Source organism: Podarcis muralis, chromosome 4 (genome assembly GCF_964188315.1).
Source record: "Podarcis muralis chromosome 4, rPodMur119.hap1.1, whole genome shotgun sequence".
In the NCBI taxonomy this organism is placed as follows: domain Eukaryota; kingdom Metazoa; phylum Chordata; class Lepidosauria; order Squamata; family Lacertidae; genus Podarcis; species Podarcis muralis.
Window position 1 is genome coordinate 51,158,716 of NC_135658.1, and position 20,551 is coordinate 51,179,266.

A 20,551-nucleotide genomic window follows, 5' to 3' on the forward strand; every position below is an offset into this window, starting at 1 on the left:
AGTTCTAGGGACAAGTTCATATATGCAAACTCCTGATCATATACACCAGAACATCAGCTTAAACTGGACCCTGAGACTACACCCAGAGACAGCCTTCAGCAATTTCCGGGGCTGCACTTCAGCTAGCCTGCTTTATCATCTCTACACTGGTTCACACCAATATTTCTCCTTTCAGAAGGGTGCCTATTGCTATACTGTGAGGAAATGAGATTTTTGGTGGTCTGAGAACTCAAATGAGCAGGAGTAAGACAGCAAATACCTTGTTCTGATTGTCTTTACCTTGCAGGTTTTCCTCAGAGTGCAACACAAAGATCACAAATTCTGCCTTGTTTAAGAGATGGCCACACACAGGCATTTCCAAGCCTGAGCTCCCTCTCTATGAAAGGTTCCAGAGTCCCAGCTTTGTTTTGTCACTTCCTTCTTAATTTAGAGATTCCATGAGCCCCCTTCATATGCAAATCACTTGAAAGGGGCATCACACAATTACTGGGAAAGCCTCTGTGATGCATCTGCATTGAGAATGCCAGCAGAACATTTCCCCTCCCAGTAATTGCATGAAGGGAGCTATAGTCACTTGGCATTCCCTAGTATTCCAGTGGGACAGCACAGAAGTGGGTCCAAATCTATTACGGCTTTATAGAAACCATTGGTGAATTGAAAGAAAGATAAGCATAGCAGAATTGCAAATTATAAAGATGTTTGCAGCTAACCATAAGTGCTTCTCACTGGAGGAATTTTAACAGGTACCCCAAATGCTCTCAGCAAATCCTCGCCCACATGGGGATTGCACAAACCCAGTGTTGACCCTCATCACTCAAACTAGCTTACGTGGCTTTAACAGCAAGTACTGAAAGTGGAAAGGATTTTACTCTAGGTGGTGGTTGGAAGCCCATCTAAAAAGGGCTTATGTAATGAAGAAAGGCTCAAGAGCAGGGGTCAGCAACCTTTTTCAACCATGGGCTTGTCCACTGTCCCTCAGACCATGTAGTGGGCTGGACTATATTTTTATAGGGGGGAAATGAACAAATTCCTATGCCCCACAAATAACCCAGAGATGCATTTTAAATAAAAGCACACATTCTACTCATGTAAAAACACCAGGCAGGCCCCACAAATAACCTAGAGATGCATTTTAAATAAAAGGACACATTCTACTCATGTAAAAACATGCTGATTCCCGGACTGTCTGTGGGCCGGACTGAGAAGGCGATTGGGCCGCATCTGGCCCACGGGCCTTAGGTTGCCTACCCCTGCTCAAGAGTCAACCACTGCCTACGGCCCAACTTAAGTGGGAGTGATACTCTGGGTAGAGTCAGAGATCTTCAAAACCTCTCCTCTTCACTGTACCAATCAAGAGATCTGAGTACTGTAACTTTATTAGGCACCTGAGCCCCTCACTCTGAGGCCTGATGTCTACATCCATCAGAATGGGAGTAACAGAATGGATTGTATAACATCAGCATAAAGTAAAAGGGGTGGAGTGTGAGTTCTCAGAAATGCTAGCAGAATAAGGGATGGTTGCTCACAGAGCCTGTACCCAACAAGTCAGTTGTTACTGTTTTGATTTAAACCAGCAAACTTTTAAAAAAGACGTGGAAGAGTGATAAAAACTGGCATCCTTCACCTGCAGTCTGAAGGGGTATGGAACATGCTGCCAACTCAGGATTCTAACATTTCATTTTGTTGCAAGAAAGTGGGGTGTTCTTTTTTTCCTTTCCCCCCAAAGCACCTCAGCTACTGTGAAATTTGCTTGTTTTGCCTCACAAATGGAATGAATTGCTAAACTGCAAAATAAAAGGAGAGTCTTCGAGTTTTGAAACTAAGATGGAGGTCATAAAAATAAGTACCGTAAGTTAAGCTCTCAAGGTGCCAGTTTTCTATTTCTAATTTAAAGTGGTGGGAATTCTCAGTCCTCCTATGAATTTAAAAGCCACTTCAATCAATTGTTTATTATACAGTCACAGACCAGTTTAAAAAGAACAAAGAATAATAACACAATAATTAAAACATATACATTGAAAATAAAACATAATGCAAATAATAAAAACAAAAAAATTCAAATTGCAATTAAAATGAGAGTTATAAGCGGCTTTTGCACACATCTATGAAAGGTCCGATTAACCTTGTCTGCAGCGGAGTGAGTGAGTGAGAACCTCTCTGGTTTTGAAAAGCATTTTCACTTTGCTAAGGTCTTTTTGGGCCACAAAAAAGGAAAGAAACTAAAACCTGGATGACTACTAGAAACATCCGTATGTTACAATGTAGGACAGCTTCAGCTGTTTAAATTCTTTGAATTTTGTTGCACTAAAAATGATTAAAACATTAAATGATTAAAATGATTAAAAATGATTAAAAAATGATTAAAACACAATATTTTTGGAGGCAGGGAGAGGAATTATTAGAAACAAAGTTTCCATGAAAAAAAATCCTAACAAAAATGCATTTTAACCTACTATTTCCATTTTAAAAGGTTACATCAGATTGCCTCCTTCCCTCCTATGTAGACTGCTTCTCTCCCCTCCCCATGTCCTATTTCTCAGGCCTTCATGAGAAAACCACAACCGCTATCTGCTATGTAAAGATTCTCCAACAATATCAGAGGGCCTTATTACATATCACTTCACTTGTACTTGCCCATCGTAATTTAATAAAGTCAACCTTCTATTATAAACAGCAAAATATTCTTACAAAAAAATGCTGATTGACATTTTCCCCCGACGGTCTTCCTGACGAACACATTTTTTTAAAAAAACCATCCTTTTATGTCTTCTTCCATCAAAGCTTAGCAATTAGTTTATGTATCAATCCACACATTGTCTAAACGAAGAATTCCTGAACTAGTTTCAGTGCAGAAATGGCCTCTAGATACTGTTGGGTAATGTATTTTTTACTAGGTCCAATAGCAGAACTAGCCTACTTTGAACAAATGTTGCATAATGACAAGAGAAAGCACAGAGTATAAAGAACCCTTCTGTTCTATTTTGTTTCAATGACAAGCCTCCTAATTTCTTCTGACAGGGCATAGAAATAAGGCTTTGTGCAAGTCTACAACAGAAAAGCAGTTTTGAGTTTCTCAACTTAATCAAATACCAGTAGCACAGATCTTGGGAAACAAAGGTTCCCATAAGGCATTTCAACCTAAGTGACATTAGGTCATCACGATCACAGTTTGTAATAAAATCAAATCCCTGTTTACAGTCAATGGGATTGGGCTGGCTAAAAGACTCGAACTTTTGGCTTGGCAAATCCCAAAAGCTTTATTGATAAAATCAGCACTGTCTCATCAGCTCTAACAACAGGATACATAGTTCAATGGTTCATGTAGACCGCTAGGAAACATGGCTAGCCATAAGCACAGATGTTGTCCTAACCACAGTTCGAAATTAGAAGGGTGCCAGGCGCACTTTGCGCCTAAAGATTCTCCATTTGTGAGCACCTCCAAAAGTTTGGGCGCCATTTTTGGCGCCCTACTGACACTCAAGGATTACAGAAATGTGTGTGCTTTGAAGTTTAGGTTAAGGATAGACAATATGTTAAGGAGTTTAACAATACAGAGTAGTGTTTTGAAAACTGGTATGGTACCAATATTTTTATTAAACATGCAAATTAAACATGCATTAACAATTTCTGCTAAAAATGTGATATTAACAATGTGTCAATTAAGAAGAGGAGTTTGGATTTGATATCCCATTTTATCACTACCCGAAGGAGTCTCCAAGCGGCTAACATTCTCCTTTCCCTTCCTCCCCGACAACAAACACTCTGTGAGGTGAGTGGGGCTGAGAGACTTCAAAGAAGTATGACTAGCCCAAGGTCACCCAGCAGCTGCATGTGGAGGAGCGGAGACGCGAACCCGGTTCCCCAGATTACGAGACTACTGCTCTTAACCACCACACCACACTGGCTCTCTTATGTGAATTGCTTATCAAAATGATAGTATTAGTTCATGCTTATCAAAATAATAAATAAAAAGTGTTGCCACACACCCCCAGTGGCGACTAGATATTCTGTTTTGGCACCCACAACCCATGTCCCACAAGCCATTTGGCTCCTAGCTTTTCTATCCCAGTTTCTAACACTGACTCACAACACTCAACATGTCCCCAACCCCGTCCCCCCACTCTGCTTTTAAAGACCGGGGTGAAACCAAGCAGGTGTGCAGTTCTTGTCCCAAGTGGGAAGTCAGTGCTTGCAAGTGAGCACTCCTATGGAAAGGAGGGCATGTCCTTGTGATGGGAACAAAACCCAACCCTCCGACTCCCGCTCCAACAAAGACTTAGCCAACTCTCACCAACTGGACAGCTGCCTCTATGGCCAGGAACTTCATTCTCTGGAGGCGGAGAAGAGACTGACTGAACCAACTCTGAGTAACAACAGGCACTCACCATGTTACAACAGCTGCAACGCAGTGCCGGGCTGGGTGCAAGGTGTTGTGGCACAGCAGCTTCCTGGCTCCTAACAGCACCTGCACCATGCCATGCTGGATAAACATGCTGGGAGTGGAGATACATGGTGGCTAGAGCATGGCAGGGGCATTGTTTCAGTAAAAGGTAAAGCTAAAGGACCCCTGGACGGTTGGGTCCAGTCAAAGGCGACTGGGGTTGCAGCGCTCATCTCGCTTTCAGGTCAAGGGAGCTGACGTTTGTCCGCAGACAGCTTTCCAGGTCATGTGGCCAGCATGAATAAACAGCCACTAGCAAATGGAACACCATGCTGAGTAACAGAGCACACAGAAATACTGTTTACCTTCCTGCCCTTCCAGTTGGGAGCTGTAGTTCAGCAACACCTGGTGGGTCAAAAATTCCCATTCCCCATTCCCAACCTAAACAAATCAAAGCAAAATGTTTTACACACATTCTCTCTCTCGCTCCATATATATATACCTTTTCCCTTCACTGATACATCATCAGCACAAAGAAGCAAGAATGTGAGCAAGTTTTAATGTTGCTTTTAAATTACATTTAGTAATTTAGTCTAACCACAAGGAATCATAAACTGCTTTTGATCCCTGAATTCAAACAATCATGAAGAACAATTATATATTTTGAACTTTTTTAAAAAATTATTCATCTGCTATTCCAAAACCTAGACTGTTTTCTACTCTATCACTAAAAGAAGAAAGGAGCATCAAAGACTTTAAATGGAAATGAAATCAAGGTACCCAACAGATTGAAAACTTGCCATGTTTTTTGTGGGTTTTTTGCAAGCACAGTCTTGGAATCAGCTCTGCGAAATGTATAAAGTTTTATTGATACAGGCATTTCCTAACTTGAGATTGCCTCAGCCACTTGATAGCATGATAACTTCCTTTAGGCCTTTACTCTCTCTCTCTCTCAACTTCCCTCTCTTGCTAGTCTGGAACACAGCTGTTCAATTAATCAGTCTGTTTATTTGAGGATGCCAGCCCTCAGAAAGCAGGAAAATTGGGATCTTTTCCTTCTAACTCCATATGCAATTTTACTTTAAACTCCTCATAAGCACCATCATATGTACGGCTTTCTATTAATATGTTAACCATATGAACATTTTCTCACTTTCTTGTTTTCATAAATTGCTCATCTATTAATGGGGGAAAAGAAAATTATTTACAAGAAACAAATAGCCTTCCATTTTTTCCTTCACTTTTCCTTCCTAATACACTTTATGCATTTACTAAGTCTTAACACCCTGTCTCCCAATCAGAATTTGATTACCCCACGGCTGACTCTGCACATAATGTTAAACCGTAGTTTAATACCATGTGCACAGTTCTTAAGCACACATGTTCCCCCTCTCCCCTGGCAGAATATATCTGAGCTCAGACTAACGATAGCTAATGTGAACTATAGTTCTTCACGGTAGGAGTGGCTAACCTTTTTCTTATACAGGGACACACTGATCCATGGTCAACCCTCATGTCTAAGTGGGTGTAGCCATTAAAAATAAAATAAAATAAGGAGAACATTTTAAAGGCTTGGGTGGAAGGCTGTCACAAAACACCTTGTGGCATCACAACCTATTGGGCCAACAGGAAAGGCCAATAAATAAAAAAAATTTGAAAAATAGTAATATGGTGGTAGTTTTGAAGGCCACTCTGTGTGTGTGTGTGTGTGTGTGTGTGTAGCATAACAGGATGCATACAAAAATAGTCTGTTGGGGAGGGGCGGCATTTTTTGAAAAGAAAAAAAATTGGGCCACACCTGGTTAAAAGAAATAAGTCAGCATCAGAAACCATGGTATGAAGTTAGCCTGTTCCCCACAGTTTGCAAACAAATAACACTTAACAGATTGGATTAATTACTTAAACTACTTAATTGCATTGTAGATTGTAGATTTTATTTTAATTACCATTCATAAATAAAAACATTGTAATATCTAAAAAATATTATACTGGGATGTTGATGTATCTCTAGCTGAGAAGAGGAAACCTATCTCAGGAATATGGAATCTGCAGCCTCCAGATATTATTGGATTACAATTCCCACCATCCCTGCCTATTGGCCATACTGTCTGGGGCTCATGGAAATTCAGCAACACATGTATGACTGCAGGTTCCCCATCTATGTCCTATTCCTGGAGAGGGAGAAGAGTTAAAATGCATGCCGAACCTTCTATCAGTGAAAACAATTTCTTTAAAATAATAAAGATCACTAGGGTCTATGGGTGCAAGATGCTGACTACCACCTCAGCAGTGAAGACTCCCTTGAAATACCTAGAGGGGATGGATGAAATTAAATTGGGACCCATAACTGAGTCGTGTGCCAGTGGTTCCTCACTTCCGCTGTAATGCCTGATACGATAGCTTAAAATGGACATTTTTGCCAATATAATCCATGCATTCAAATATATGTGCTTGTATATATAATTTTCATGCAGTTTCACATACTTACTTTCTCTCCTACTTTTTCTCTACATTTCTGCTATATTTACATTTCCCCCAGATATTTATTGCAATCTATGCATTATATCCTTTGTGTGAATAGACATATTCTGTGTAGTATTCAAGATGTGCAGTCGGGTTAAGTACTTAATTCGTTCCGGAGGTCTGTTCTTAACCTCAAACTGTTCTTAACCTGAAGCACCACTTTAGCTAATGGGGCCTCCTGCTGCCACTGCTGCACGATTTCTGTTCTCATCCTGAAGCAAAGTTCTTAAACTGAGGTAATATTTCTGGGTTAGCGGAGTCTGTAACCTGAAGCGTATGTAACCCGAGGAACCACTGTATTTAGCCTAAAAACAAACAAACCTCAAAGCACATACTATTGATATATCAAGTTAGAAGTTAGTGAAATTAAAATATCCCTCTCCTAAATGACATGTTTGGTAGATCTTCATCTAAAGAGAGAACAGCCACTTGATAATTCAACAGCTGTTCCAAAATCACCATTTTATACAATGACCTACTTTATGTCAACGTTCCCCTCTGGGCCTTGTGTGAGCTGTCACAACTGCACAAGCCTGGGAGCTCTTTTTTAAAAATCATCATCATCATCATCATCATCATCATCATCATCATCATCTAATTAATTTATGCATTCCTGGTTTTACTACAGAAGTTGCCAAAGGCAATTCACTAATCTAAGAAGTTGGATTCAGTTTAAAGTATCACCTAGGCAACAGAAACAGCTGTGATTTCCCCTGCTTCTGAAACCTACTTTAGGGTCTAACATCAAAAAATATGAAGCTTCAAGATGTAGCGACACTCAGACTTTGAAACGGTGAACCAAATAATTAAAAAATGCATTGATAAATTCAAAACCAAGGCTGTATTCTGTATTTGTCTTCTATTTCAAATAACCTAATATGAATTGCACAGAGTTATGCAGCCTGGCAAGAGAAAATCATAGGCTAAGTGGGCCAAAACAGCAGGGGAGCTGTCCAGCCAAAGAATGCAACAAAAGAGGATGGGCATAAAAAGATGTTGCACCAGCAGCCACTAAGCAGGAACTGAATGGTTTTACAGTCGGACCTACTAACCCACACCCTTCCAAGGGCATAGCTTGGTCATGATCCAGAACATCTATTAGCTTTTATCTCTTCTGTGCTGCCAAATGGACTGTCTCTCTGTTAGTGGGGCAGGAGAGCTGAAAATTTATTTCACATCTGGCAACCAATGTGCCCCTTTGGTTTCAGATAGTACACAGGTAGATAAGTCTAAAAAGCCTGGTACACACATTTTTTAAGTCCTCTAGCAGCTATGCTGGCTCATTTACGAGAAGTAATGTATTGTTAACTCTGGAAGTGTATACTTGATTCTGACCAAACTAAGGACCAAACTCCTAGGACTGGATTTGATCCTGGATCCATAATTGTCTCTGGTCCTGGTGAAGAGTCCAGAGTTGTGTAGAAGTTGGTGGATAATACATCCCCTAATTCTGCAACCTCCCACCAAAAGGGAGACTCTGCCTTCTAGAGTTGCAACCTCAGGCTATCCCTCAGGGTTTGACAACTCCCTCTGGTCCCAATCTCTGCTAAGGCCAGTGCTGGGGGTTAAACACATCTGGGTCACAATATTTGGGTTTAACAACACACATCTGTATTGGACCCAGCATGTGACCAGACCCTGATCCAGATAAGACATGTTCACATGTGTCCTGTCCTTCCTTGAAGAGCTCAGGATGGTGTGAATGATTGCTTGTTTTGTTTTAATTCACACAATCCTGTGAGAAAGATTGATAATAATTTTATTATTTATACCCTGCCCATCTGGCTGGGTTTCCCCACCCACATTGGGCAGCTTAAAGTACATATAAAAACAAAGTAAACATAGATTGAGAAATAGTAACTGGCCCAAGGTCACCCCGAGAGTTTCACTGCTGAGTGGCAATTTGAATTCATATCTTTCTAGCACTCCAGCCACTGCATTATACTGGTTCCCAGGCCATGCCTGATCTTCTCCTAACTGTTCACCTCGTCTTGAGTTCTTGTTCTGTGCTGCCCAGTCAGCATTCCCTGCCACTCAGTTTACACTTCTTTCCACAAAGGTTTTGGTTTTGATCCCAGTTTTTACTGGACTCAGATAACTGACTTGGCTGCAAAGCTCAGTTACTTCTGATTTTGTCACCTTGACTGGGCTACTTACCCAGTTCCCAACTCATATTTGCAACCAACTCTGACTTAGTATACAACTTTCTCTAGATCTCCTCCAACAATCCATCCAAACCCAGTCCCGTTCATGTAGAGACTCACTCTTACAGTTCCCTTGTACTGATCTGTCTAAGGCAAAGCATTAACACAGGACATGCAAGACTGCTTCAACAACTCTTAGGATCCATTGCAAGAAACTGCAGGCTGTGCAGTCAGACAGAACGGCCTGAGGGCAAACAGTCACTGTGGACAGTCACTTAATCCATGAGCTGTCGTTTTACCACAACCTCTCAAAATCTCAAGCTGTGTTTTAATCCAAACTGTGAAGAGTCTGGAATCCCTGAAGCAATTAAGTGTTGCTGTCATATTCATTAACAGTTTGCTCAGAGTCCCAGTCTTGATGGGAAATATGTTGACGTTCATGGTTAACATCAACTTGACATTCTGTCTTAATTTCAGCTCTTAAACACTGCTCAAAGATTTCTAAACACATGTACCACATTAAGAATGTGCATTTGGAATCACACATTCTGACAACTGACCCCTAAAGTATAAACCCATTTATAAGCTCATTTATCTTAGGCATGCCGGAGGTAGCTCTTTGGATTCTGACCCACATTTTGGAGAAGTAATGGTTTAGAGAGTAACTGGTTTAATCTCAATGAGCCAGGAGGAAGAAATAAGTTTTAAGATTATACAGTATTAAGGTTTTTTAATTTACAGGGCAGCAGCTGAAATGCTTTAAGCATCTATGCACCGATGCAACTTGAATATCAGAAAAGCGGTGATATAAGTCACTACCCTTCTACATGTTTTGCTTCCTTAACAGAACAGGATGCCTCAGGGTGCACAAGCTATAACGATTACATATTCCAATCAACTAAACATCACAACGGAGTATTCCAGGGTTCAGACAGTGCTTTATTAACCCACAATGTGTGTCGGAAAGTCCTAAACTATGGTTTCACTGTATACAAATGAGTCTCAAGCTAACAAGCTTCCAACTAGACAAAATTTTATATATATATATTATTCACTTTACTGGAGTTTGTTACTGCCTAGCTGCTTCTATATTCACCAACTTCTATATTCCTCACAAGAAGTGACGTCCTGCTAGGGCTGAGAAAGACCTCTGTCTGAAATTCCAGTCAGTAGACAGTACAGAGCTAGCAATGGTCTGGCTCAGTATAAAGGCAAGGCTTCCTAGCAGCACAAATAAATACAGAATGTGTTCATATGAGCACGATACAATCATCTTGGGGCATGACTTATTCTCAGCTGGGGTTGTTGATGAATAAGCACAGCAAGACCAATTGTGTAGAAGATCACACACCTAAGGAGGGGAAATTAATTTCTTTAGTAATGTAGGCATTCTAAGGATTTGTCAAGACCCTGATTCCACAGCCCTTAATTTGCTATAATCAATTCCAATTCTGTGGCTTCACTTTGCTTAGAAGTATGGCAAGTTTCAGGTGTGAGGTTGAAATGCTCTTCCACTGGATTCTCCATGCATTTGTACTCTGCCTAGTGCTGGGAAATACTCGCTGCTATGCCTTGCATTGCTTGATTTTTTGACCTCACCTAATGCATATGTATGTATTTGTAATACATTTTCTCCTTCTCACAATGCTCAGGGCATTTATATGCCTCCAATTGCTTTAAATGTGAAATGTGTTATGGCAAATGAAAGCTTATGCCATTAGTGCTTTGTTAGTCTTCAAGCGCTCCAAAACACTCTGCTGCAATTGCTGCAACAGACTTTGTGGCTACCCCCTGGTATATTTCACCCTACCCACCCCCCTGAACTTAATCAGAGGTACTTCTGAGCAAGTCTGTCCATTTTTATTGGGCGATGTCTAACTATGCTATACTCAGAGCACACCGATTTCAGTGGCTTTACTCTAAGTACAATATCTGCCACAAATTGTTTATAGCTGATGGACATCTACCATACAGTGGTACCTCTGGTTACGTACTTAATTCGTTCCAGAGGTCCGCTCTTAACCTGAAACTGTTCTTAACCTGAAGTGCCACTTTAGCTAATGGGGCCTCCTGCTGCTGCCGTGCCGTCGCCGCGCGATTGCTGTTCTCATCCTGAAGCAAAGTTCTTAACCCAAGGTATTATTTCTGGGTTAGTGGAGTCTGTAACCTGAAGCGTATGTAACCCGAGGTACCACTGTATATTGGTTCGTCTGTCCATCTGCTTGTTCTCTATACTGTTTGGGGATCAGAAAAGTAGCACATACCTTTCTTGCTGCTAGTGCACATGAACCGAACCTACCCTACAGGAAACAAACCTGTCTACACAGGCCAGCAATCATCTAATTAAAAAATTGTCTGTTTGACCTAGAAAATTCAGAAATGAAAAAAAAAAATCTATTCCCAAGCGACTTACAAAAATACAGAATATAGAGCATAATGTATTCAATCTGTTCTGATCTGCACACAGAGAGATGGTAAAAAAAAACCCATTACCAGCCAGGAATTTCATGTTTGGAGACAGAGGCCACAATCCTGTGCCCATTCAGCTGGGCGTACACTCCACTAAACTTAATGATGCTTACTTTTTAGTAAACACATCTGAGATTCCACTGTTACTTGGTCTATTAACAGCACAATCCTAACCATACCTATTCAGAAGCAAATCCTATGGCTTTCAATGGCGTTAACTCCTAGCAGGGTTAGAATTGCAGTTTTGGGTATGCGGAGCTGTACATACTGAGGCCCCCAGAGCCATATGAGTCGATCTTCTCCAACAACATTTGTGTGGGCAAGGTATAGATGCTCTGAAAACAATCACTACCTGCCTGTCTGGCCAATCTTTCATTTATATTAGCAGCAGCCCTCCGTGTCATAGAAAGGAGATGAGACTTGGTGAGAAATTATTGTGACTGAGGTGAGGAGGGGTGATTTTGTTTGTTAATACAAAGTTGGGGGCGGGAGATACATTTTATGCCTACAGTTACTCATCTGCTTTGACGCTATCACGCTCCCTGCTAACAGGAAATTTGAAAACTTGCACAAATGTCCCCATCTCTGATCTGCAGCACAGTCCTGCTAGCTAGATAATAATTGGCAGAATGAAAAGGACAAAACTGGGACAGGATATAACATTCCTCCCTCCCTCCCGCTACTTTCCAGAATACAAAGCATGTATGATGTGCGTCAAGCTATGAACAAGAAGACATAGGTTGCCTTAATGTTCCTGTTTGTTGGTATCAGTGTGGTTTTTTTGATGTCATTTAGGCTCCCGGCTTCCTATTCCTATCAGTAGAAGCACCCATCAGTTCCCATGTTCAACCAGCTGTCTCCAATTACATACAAAATAAACAGCAAATAATACGCCATGTGCTGTGTTTCAGTAAATGGAGCTGTGGTCTAAAAAACTGAGCCTCTTGGAAGGTCAGCGGTTCGAATCCCCGCAATGGAGTGAGCTCCTGTTGCTCTGTCCCAGCTCCTGCCAACCTAGCAGTTCGAAAGCACGCCAGTGCAAGTACCGTATATACTCGAGTATAAGCCGACTTTTCCAGCACATTTTGTATGCTGAAAAAGCCCCCCTCGGCTTATACTCAAGTGAGGGTCCTTTCGGGCTGCTCCTTCCTCCTCCACCACCTTTGCCACTATCAGTGGCGGCAGAGGAGGAACGAGCAGCCCAAAAGCAGCCCTTTGGGGCTGCTTGTTCTTCCTCTGCCACTGCCGCCACAAGCCTCTGGTGTGGTGAACCGGCTTATACTCAAGTCAATACGTTTTCCCAGTTTTTTGTGGTAAAATGAGGTGCCTCGGCTTATATTCAGGTCAGCTTATACTCAAGTATATACGGCAGATAAATAGGCAGCAGGGAGATAAATGGCGTTTCCGTGTGCTCTGGCTTCCATCACGGTGTTCCTTTGTGCCAGAAGCGGTTTAGTCATGCTGGCCACATGACCTGGAAAGCTGTCTGTGGACAAACACCGGCTCCCTCAGCCTGAAAGCGAGATGAGCGCCGCACCCCATAATCGCCTTTGGCTGGACTTAACCGTCCAGGGGTCCTTTACCTTTTACCTTTACTTTAAATGTAGTTTTACTTTTTAGGGGACTATGCACAGAGGCAGAGCCCTCCCCACAATCACTGCAGCTGGTCCAGAAGCTGCCTATGGTGCAGGATGGAGCATGTTATCGCACACATCTGGCACATCTCTTAAATGAGCTGCACGAGCTACCAGTGAGCTTCCAGGCCAGGCTTAAAGTTCTTAAACAGATTTACAAAAGCCCAGGGGCAGCAGCAGGGCTAGAGGAGGAGTGAATGCTTGGCTTAGTATTGTGTGCAAACCAGGTCACTGGCTTTGTGATTCTTAAATGAAAAGCTATATGCCCCCACACACACAATTTTTAAAGTATCTATAGTTCCATAATCTGGGACTTCATTTTAAACATATTTATGATTTTCACACCTTTGGACTACAGAAACATATGAGCAAGACACAAATTAAGACATAGTTGCCTGTTCCATCTGCAGCAGGCATAGGGAATCTGTGGCTATCCAAATGATGGTGGGCTACAGTGCCAACCATTTTTATGTATAAAAATACTTATAAACTAAAATTTAATTTTAAAAAAGTATGTATCATATATACAACAAAAACTATTTTTTTCTTCTTTAACTGTCTGAAAAGGTTGCTGAGAGTTGCTAGCTGACCCTATTCCCCTCCCAAAGGTACAATTCCCAGAGTATACTAACAACCAATCCTTCTTCACAGGAAACTTTGGGAATTGCAGTTGTTAATGGAATAGGGGGCCTCTAACAACTCTCAGCACCTTTATCTAACTACAGCTCTGAGAATTCGGCCGGGGGGTGGGGGAGCCATGACTATTTGAAGAGGTTTCTTAGTGCTTTAAAGGTCTAGTGTGAACATGGCTCTCTGGGATGTAAAAACTGGTATAGCTACTATCCATTTCTTAGCATCAGAAATTCTCACAACATTGTTCATAATTCATTGTTTGGCTGCTGTAGACAAATTGCCCACCACATTGCCATTCACTCCTGCTGAGAATTGCTTGTAGCTGAATTTAGGAGATGTACCTTTTCTTACTTAAGCCTACGTTAAGAATGCATGATTCCAGTTCCCCATGGACAGAGGCAGCAAAGACCAGAAAAAGAAGTGGATTTCCTAGGGCTTTCTAATCATTACTGCCACAAACCTGTCTGACACATATACACACTATGCTTTTGCACTGTGCCAACTAAATGTAATGCTACTGCCATGAATTTAAAACCTTAGTTTTTTTGTGTTGTACTCATACGGCTATAAGGCCACAATGTGGTTAAAACTGAGAAGTCTTGGGGGATGATGCTTGTGGATTTCATTAAAGTCCCCCTTACCTATCATCTCATAATTTGAGCATGGTTTTTGCCTTTTCCCCCCTTGTGCTCACTTCTCCCATTCAAAGGAAAGCATCGGATGATTGGTTATGTTACCATAATTTGTACATAGGTTCTCAACCTCATTGGTTTCTTATCATTACTTTTAAGAAAGGTTCTGTTTAGAAGTCTGCAAACTTTTTACACAATTTCATAAACATAGAAAAGAAACAACAACAACACCACAGGGCATGAAGGAGGCTGGCTGTGCAGTACAAAAAAGATGAGGCACAAAACAATGAAAAAAATCACTCATTCCCAAAATTAAATTACAAACCAAAATGGCTATTAATACTTATACTGGGAAATCACAGTCCTTCGTATGAAAACTAACTGTCAAAGTGACTAAATCCATCCTTTGTTGCTTCACTGCCACAACCAAATTATCAACCACCTGGGCTCTAACAGGATACAGAATCACAGAATTGGAGAGTTGGAAGGGACCCTGAGGGAAATCTAGTCCAACCCCCTGCAATGCAGGAAAATATGGATGATAAACCATTATTTTTCTTGGCCTGCTTTGCAAGGCGAACATGCTGTAGAAAAGCAACACAAAGCTCTTTGTAATGGAGAAAGCAACAAACTAGGACTTGACACTGTGTCCTGTTATGACATGAGGAGCAACTTATGAACTAGGGTCTTGATTAAACAAGCACCCTCCTTATCCTGAGGAGAGCTGTGCAAACTATTAGCCTGAACAGACTGAATGCCTTTTGTTAGCTTCAGGCAGAACTCACTGGCCACAACTTGAAAGCTAGAGAAACCTTCATTAAACTGAACAAAAGGACAAGACAATCCAGAGGATTGGGAGGGGGGAGAGTAGATGACAGAAGATTCCACTTTGAAGCTGAAAGATTTGCATTCTTGGTGGTTGTTAAAAACTATTTATGTTCAGGCAGAAACTTACATGCTGACAGTACTGCAAAATCCCTTCTTTTGTCGCAATGCAGCTCTTGGTTCCAGAAGGGTCAGATTCCCATTTTCCGTTCTGAACATTCATATGCATATTCAGCTTGCCACAGAACATGGCCACTTGGGGCTCCGCCAACAGGCCAGCATTTCCATCAGTAGGCACCTAGAACAGAAAAGGCAGACAGTATTACTTCATTATTGAAACCACAACAACCTAAAGTAACAAACCTCTCTGTGTGTGCGTGCATGTGCACAGACACGCACACTTAAGAGCACCTGCAAAAGTTCAAAAAGCGTGAAACAAATCATCACTTCACACATTAAGGCTGGCAAAACATGCATTTCAGATTTACTACAGCTGTTGTCAATAGGCCTTTTGTGCCATGGCAACTAGAGAAAGCATGGATCTGGCTGTGCACCCACCCACTCATATGCATATGGCAGTCACCCAGAGATTTCAGAAGGCAAACAGCTGACTCTGGTGTCATAGGGAGAAACACAGAAAGAGTACCTGGGAAGGTGCTATCAGTATCTTAGCAGTTACAATACTATAGGGAAGGGCTGCACCTACAGCCAGTTGTTTCCTAGCCAAAGACAGTATTACTCCTCTCCAAGAGCCATTTGTCATGCTGGCTGACACTGAGTAAAAAGCTTACCTGTGCCTTCACATATGGGAGATGCCCCCTCTTTTTTTACCGGGAACTCCCAAATGCACAGATAGTTTTTTCCAGATACAGCAGCTAATGTTTTGGCCTGCACTTTGAAACCAAAGTGTAGGTAGAATACGCTGAATATGCAAAAGCATCTTGGAAGCCTAGGAGCTTAGTGACCTTGAAATGTACTGCTAGCAGAATCTGTGCTCATTATTCAGGGTTGGAAAGGAAAAACTCACAGGCTTTCAGCATCTGAACACATCTGAATGTTTTCTCAAATGCAATGCAATACATGTTCTACAACCTTCATATATTTGGCATAAAGGGAAGAGCCATAGCTCAATGGTAGAGCATTTGCTTTGGGAATCAAAGGTTTTTCCATTCCCAGCATCTCCAGGTTGGGGCCGAGGATGTCCTGTATCAGAAGCCCAGAAAAGTCACTTCCAGTCAGTGAAGATAATACTGAGCTAGATGGAGCAAACTCATCTGACTCAGCATAAAGTCACTGCTGCTGTTTCTATGAACTACACAATTCCAAGGCAAAGAATGCACCTTGAATGTAGAAAGTCTCAAGTTCAGTTCCTGAGATCTCCAATTAAAAATCTCAGGTAGCAGGAAAGAAGTTTTTTCTTACATTTTGGGTGCACCACTGACAGCAAAGAGTGAAAAACAGAATACAGGCCCAGGTATACCACTGCACAACTTCAAGTACAGCTGTTTGCACAGCTATTCTCACATGTGAGCAGTTACAATCACAACAGCATTCCTCCTTCAGAAGTCAGGAAGGAATAAAAATGCTTCAAAGTCCATGCAAATCTGATGGGATCAGTTTGTGATGTGAACAGGAAACATGTGCTTCCAACTTTCCATAGTCGCAATTTTTTACACACTTGACCTATGCTGTGTCTGTGCATGAACAGAACTTACTTATGCTTGTGCAATAGGCCTTGACCTCCTTCTCCTTCTCCCCTCTTCTTCCAGCAGTCCCCTACACACCTTCGAAATCACCCACCCACTCCAGATCCTCTGCAGAGACTCTGAAGGTGTGCAAGGAGGAGAGCAGCAAGGTCAAGTTAGTTCACCCACTAGTTATAACTTTTAACACTCACTTTGCTAGGACAGGCTTACATATTATCTGTTGGTACAGATTGCTTTGTTTACATTTTCATCTCTAAAAACACATTCATTCCACCTAACCCCACGTTTCCATATATCTTACATTTTTTTGAATGAATCAGTTCAGGTGGCTCAGACAACATTCACTCAGATTATTAAAACTGGTCACATCTTCAAAGGCTCTTAGAATGCAGCATCTGCTTTCAGGTGCCTTAAAAGGAGCTGCCATCTGACACAAAGGCTTTTGGTAACTTAATATTAATCCTCTTCAAAAATCAAATTAGCCTCAAGATGCTTAGTGGGCAACAATAAAGCCATGTAACAGTAGACTCATTTGCTTGAAGTGACAGCATCAGCAGATACGTGAAACCACAATGATTCTGACTGCAACTGGCATAAATACAATGGAAACATGTGTTATACATCAGTATGTCAAAGAGTATCCATTTCCAGGAGAAAGCGAGGATGTCTCATGGAAGATGCTCCATGTAACTTTAGAGAGAACATCTGAATATGGTAGGAGACTAAAAGGATAGTCACGTGAATGAGTTTAGCATATAAAGGCAAAAACATGCAGCATCCTGGGCAACTTAAGACAGTTTTTCCAGACAAGGGCTGGATGGAACAACTATCATATCATAGTCCAAAATCCACATACCCAAAACCGCATTAGGTTTTCAACAGCCTTGCCAATTTTTAATCAAGGGCTGTTGAAAAGATTGCACTCAGAAATATGCTGCCATAAGGAAAGAATAAAATTTGGAGGTCTCTTATAAACCAAGAGAATGCCTACCAAATAAGCACACATCACGGTAAACCACAAGCAACAGTGTACCCATAAACACACAGTGTACAATAAACACATACGCACCACAAACTCAGCTCAATTTATATCACATTTAGCACAACTTAGATGTGACATGCATGTGAGAAAACTGTTCTAGTTTATTTTGTCAGTTCATCAGAAGGGATGACATTTGGGAGTCCTTTGAAGGTAGTAACCAATGTATTTTCTTCAGCATCACACAGAAATGCTGAATGAGAATGTGCTGCCTGATGCCCTAAATTCATTAGAACAGAAATGTTACACTGACATCTGCTACCAACAGCTGTAAATATAGGAAATTCATTAGCTGCTTGTCCAATACACAAGAGCCGCATAAGAAAACACATCAACTGTGGAAGTTATACATCTATATTAATCATGATTATGATCTAAACTTTTCTTACTGTTTAAAGTGTCCCTTAATTGCATCCACAACTCCATATGACAAGAAACATTAAACTGTCTTCAACAAATAAGTAATGTGGAATACTAAATATGCTGAAGGCTTAATTAGCAAACGCCTGTCAACTCCAGTGCTATGAAGAAGTCTCAATGTGCTCATGACTTGTCTTAATAATTCAATAAACCAGGGAGTGGAAAGAAAATATGATATTGCCATGATTATGGACGATGGACTATTTAATAACTAAGTCAATGACTAAATCTTTAGTGGCTAATAGCCCAATTTACTCAGAAGTAAATTGAGATTTGCTGCTGGAGGAACATGCATAAAAGTGCAGCATAACAGTACAATGCTTTATATGTCTACTCAGTAGTAACTGCCACTGAATTCAATAGTATTTATTCCAAGTGGTATACGACTGCCGTCTAAATAATCTAAGCACTGATTTTCTCATATGGATTCCACTTAGTTTCTCCCCCAGCATAAAGAGGAGCAACAAACCAAGATTCCTGACTCAGCCTGACATCTGAACTGGACATCATGGGTTATTGCCCTCCAAACAAACCACAATGCAAAGCCAAGGTTTATTGTTGGCTTCCCAAACTTGGGTTAGCTTGGAGTGAAACAATCCACAAGGCACAGTTAGACAGAATGTTAAGCCAGGGATTGTTGCTCTCACTAGAGCAGAAAAGCTGGAGATATCTCAACATTTGCAGGGAAGCATTAACAATGGTTTACCATGATGTGTGAAGTCAAAACTGTCTACCCAACCTCCTCCCTCTGCTCTTGTGCTGATTATCCCAAAAGAGTTACTAGATGAACATGGGAGCTACAGAGATTGATGACTAAGAGTAAGATATGCATATGGATATGGATAGATATAAGGGACGCAGGTGGTGCTGTGGTCTAAACCACTGAGCCTAGGGTTTGCTGATCAGAAGGTCGGCAGTTCGAATACCCGCGACGGGGTGAGCTCCCATTGCTCGGTCCCAGCTCCTGCCAACCTAGCAGTTCGAAAGCACGTCAAAGTTCAAGTAAATAAATAGGTACCACTCCAGCGATATTTTAGGAGCTTGTTCACTCATAGGACAGAGGATGGCCCAGTGGAAAAACTCACCTTCACATATTGTTAGTCTCACCCTTACTGTGCAAGGTTGCTAAAAGTTAATCATTCCAACACAGGCTGTAGACATTCACCTCTAATGAAAGTTTATACAGACTCAGATCTTATTTATTTAGCGGAGAATCAATTTGCACTCTGCCTGCTGCATACAATATGCAGCATTACCTTAAAAGGGATTAAACATGGGTCACTTAATACAGCCTTATTAAATTTAACAGGACTACCACAGTGTTGAGCGGTCACCTAACCCTTGAGAATTAAAGAAGCGGAAAAGCGAAGAACCTTTGGGAAAAGTTAGTCAAGGTGAAACATTTTACTCCTGAAAACCCTAAAACGCTTGATGCCCAAATGCTGACAGCAATGTAAAAGGGAAGGGATCCTTGAAAAGGTCAGCTGATTCTTGCAACAAGGATAGGAGGTGCTACTTCTGTGTTTTCCCCAAAGCACCAAATGAGGCGCTAAAGAAGCTCCATTGGTTCTCAGATAACTAAACATTTCTGTGGGGTGTCCTCTCCTCTCTCCAACAGTTCAAATCTGTCACCCCAGAACACTCCAAGCTTGGAAACCTGTGTCTTACCTGAATATCAGATAAAAGGGTCACCAGACAAATACTGCACATAGCAGTCACAGAAACATAGAAAGCCCCCTTATACAAAGGCAGACCACCAGTTTACACACTGACTAGCAGCTACTCTCCAGAGTTTCAGACCAGAGTTCTCTCCCAGCCCTAGCTGGAGATGTTAGGGATTGACCCTGTGACCTTCTGCACCATCCTACTTACAACTTTGTTTGCACCTAGTCCATTCTGGATCCCAGTATCCCCAAGATAAGAGTTCTGAAGCAAAGTTCCTCAGAAGAATATTTGTGACCTTCCACATGTTGCTGGATTACACCTTCCATAATCCCCCGCCACTCATCATGCTGCTTGGTGCTGATGGAAGCTGGAATCCAATAGCATCTGAAGGGTCACAGGTTCCCCCTTCCCTGCAGTAGGTACTTGAAGCTTTCTCATGCGGTCAACCTGTCTTCTGAGACTGAGCATGGCCACCCCCTC

General features: G+C 41.5%; 1 protein-coding gene across 5 annotated transcripts in view; it reads right to left on the minus strand.

The window, feature by feature from the left end:
* The window catches only part of APP (amyloid beta precursor protein), a 144,542-nt gene that overhangs the window by 92,746 nt on the left and 31,245 nt on the right, over nucleotides 1-20,551 (minus strand). For all 5 annotated transcript variants that reach the window (XM_077927293.1, XM_028726975.2, XM_028726977.2 and 2 more), the window contains exon 2: nucleotides 15,372-15,539. In XM_077927293.1, coding sequence (XP_077783419.1) covers nucleotides 15,372-15,539 — 168 coding nt within the window. The remainder of the gene's footprint in view (nucleotides 1-15,371; nucleotides 15,540-20,551) is intronic.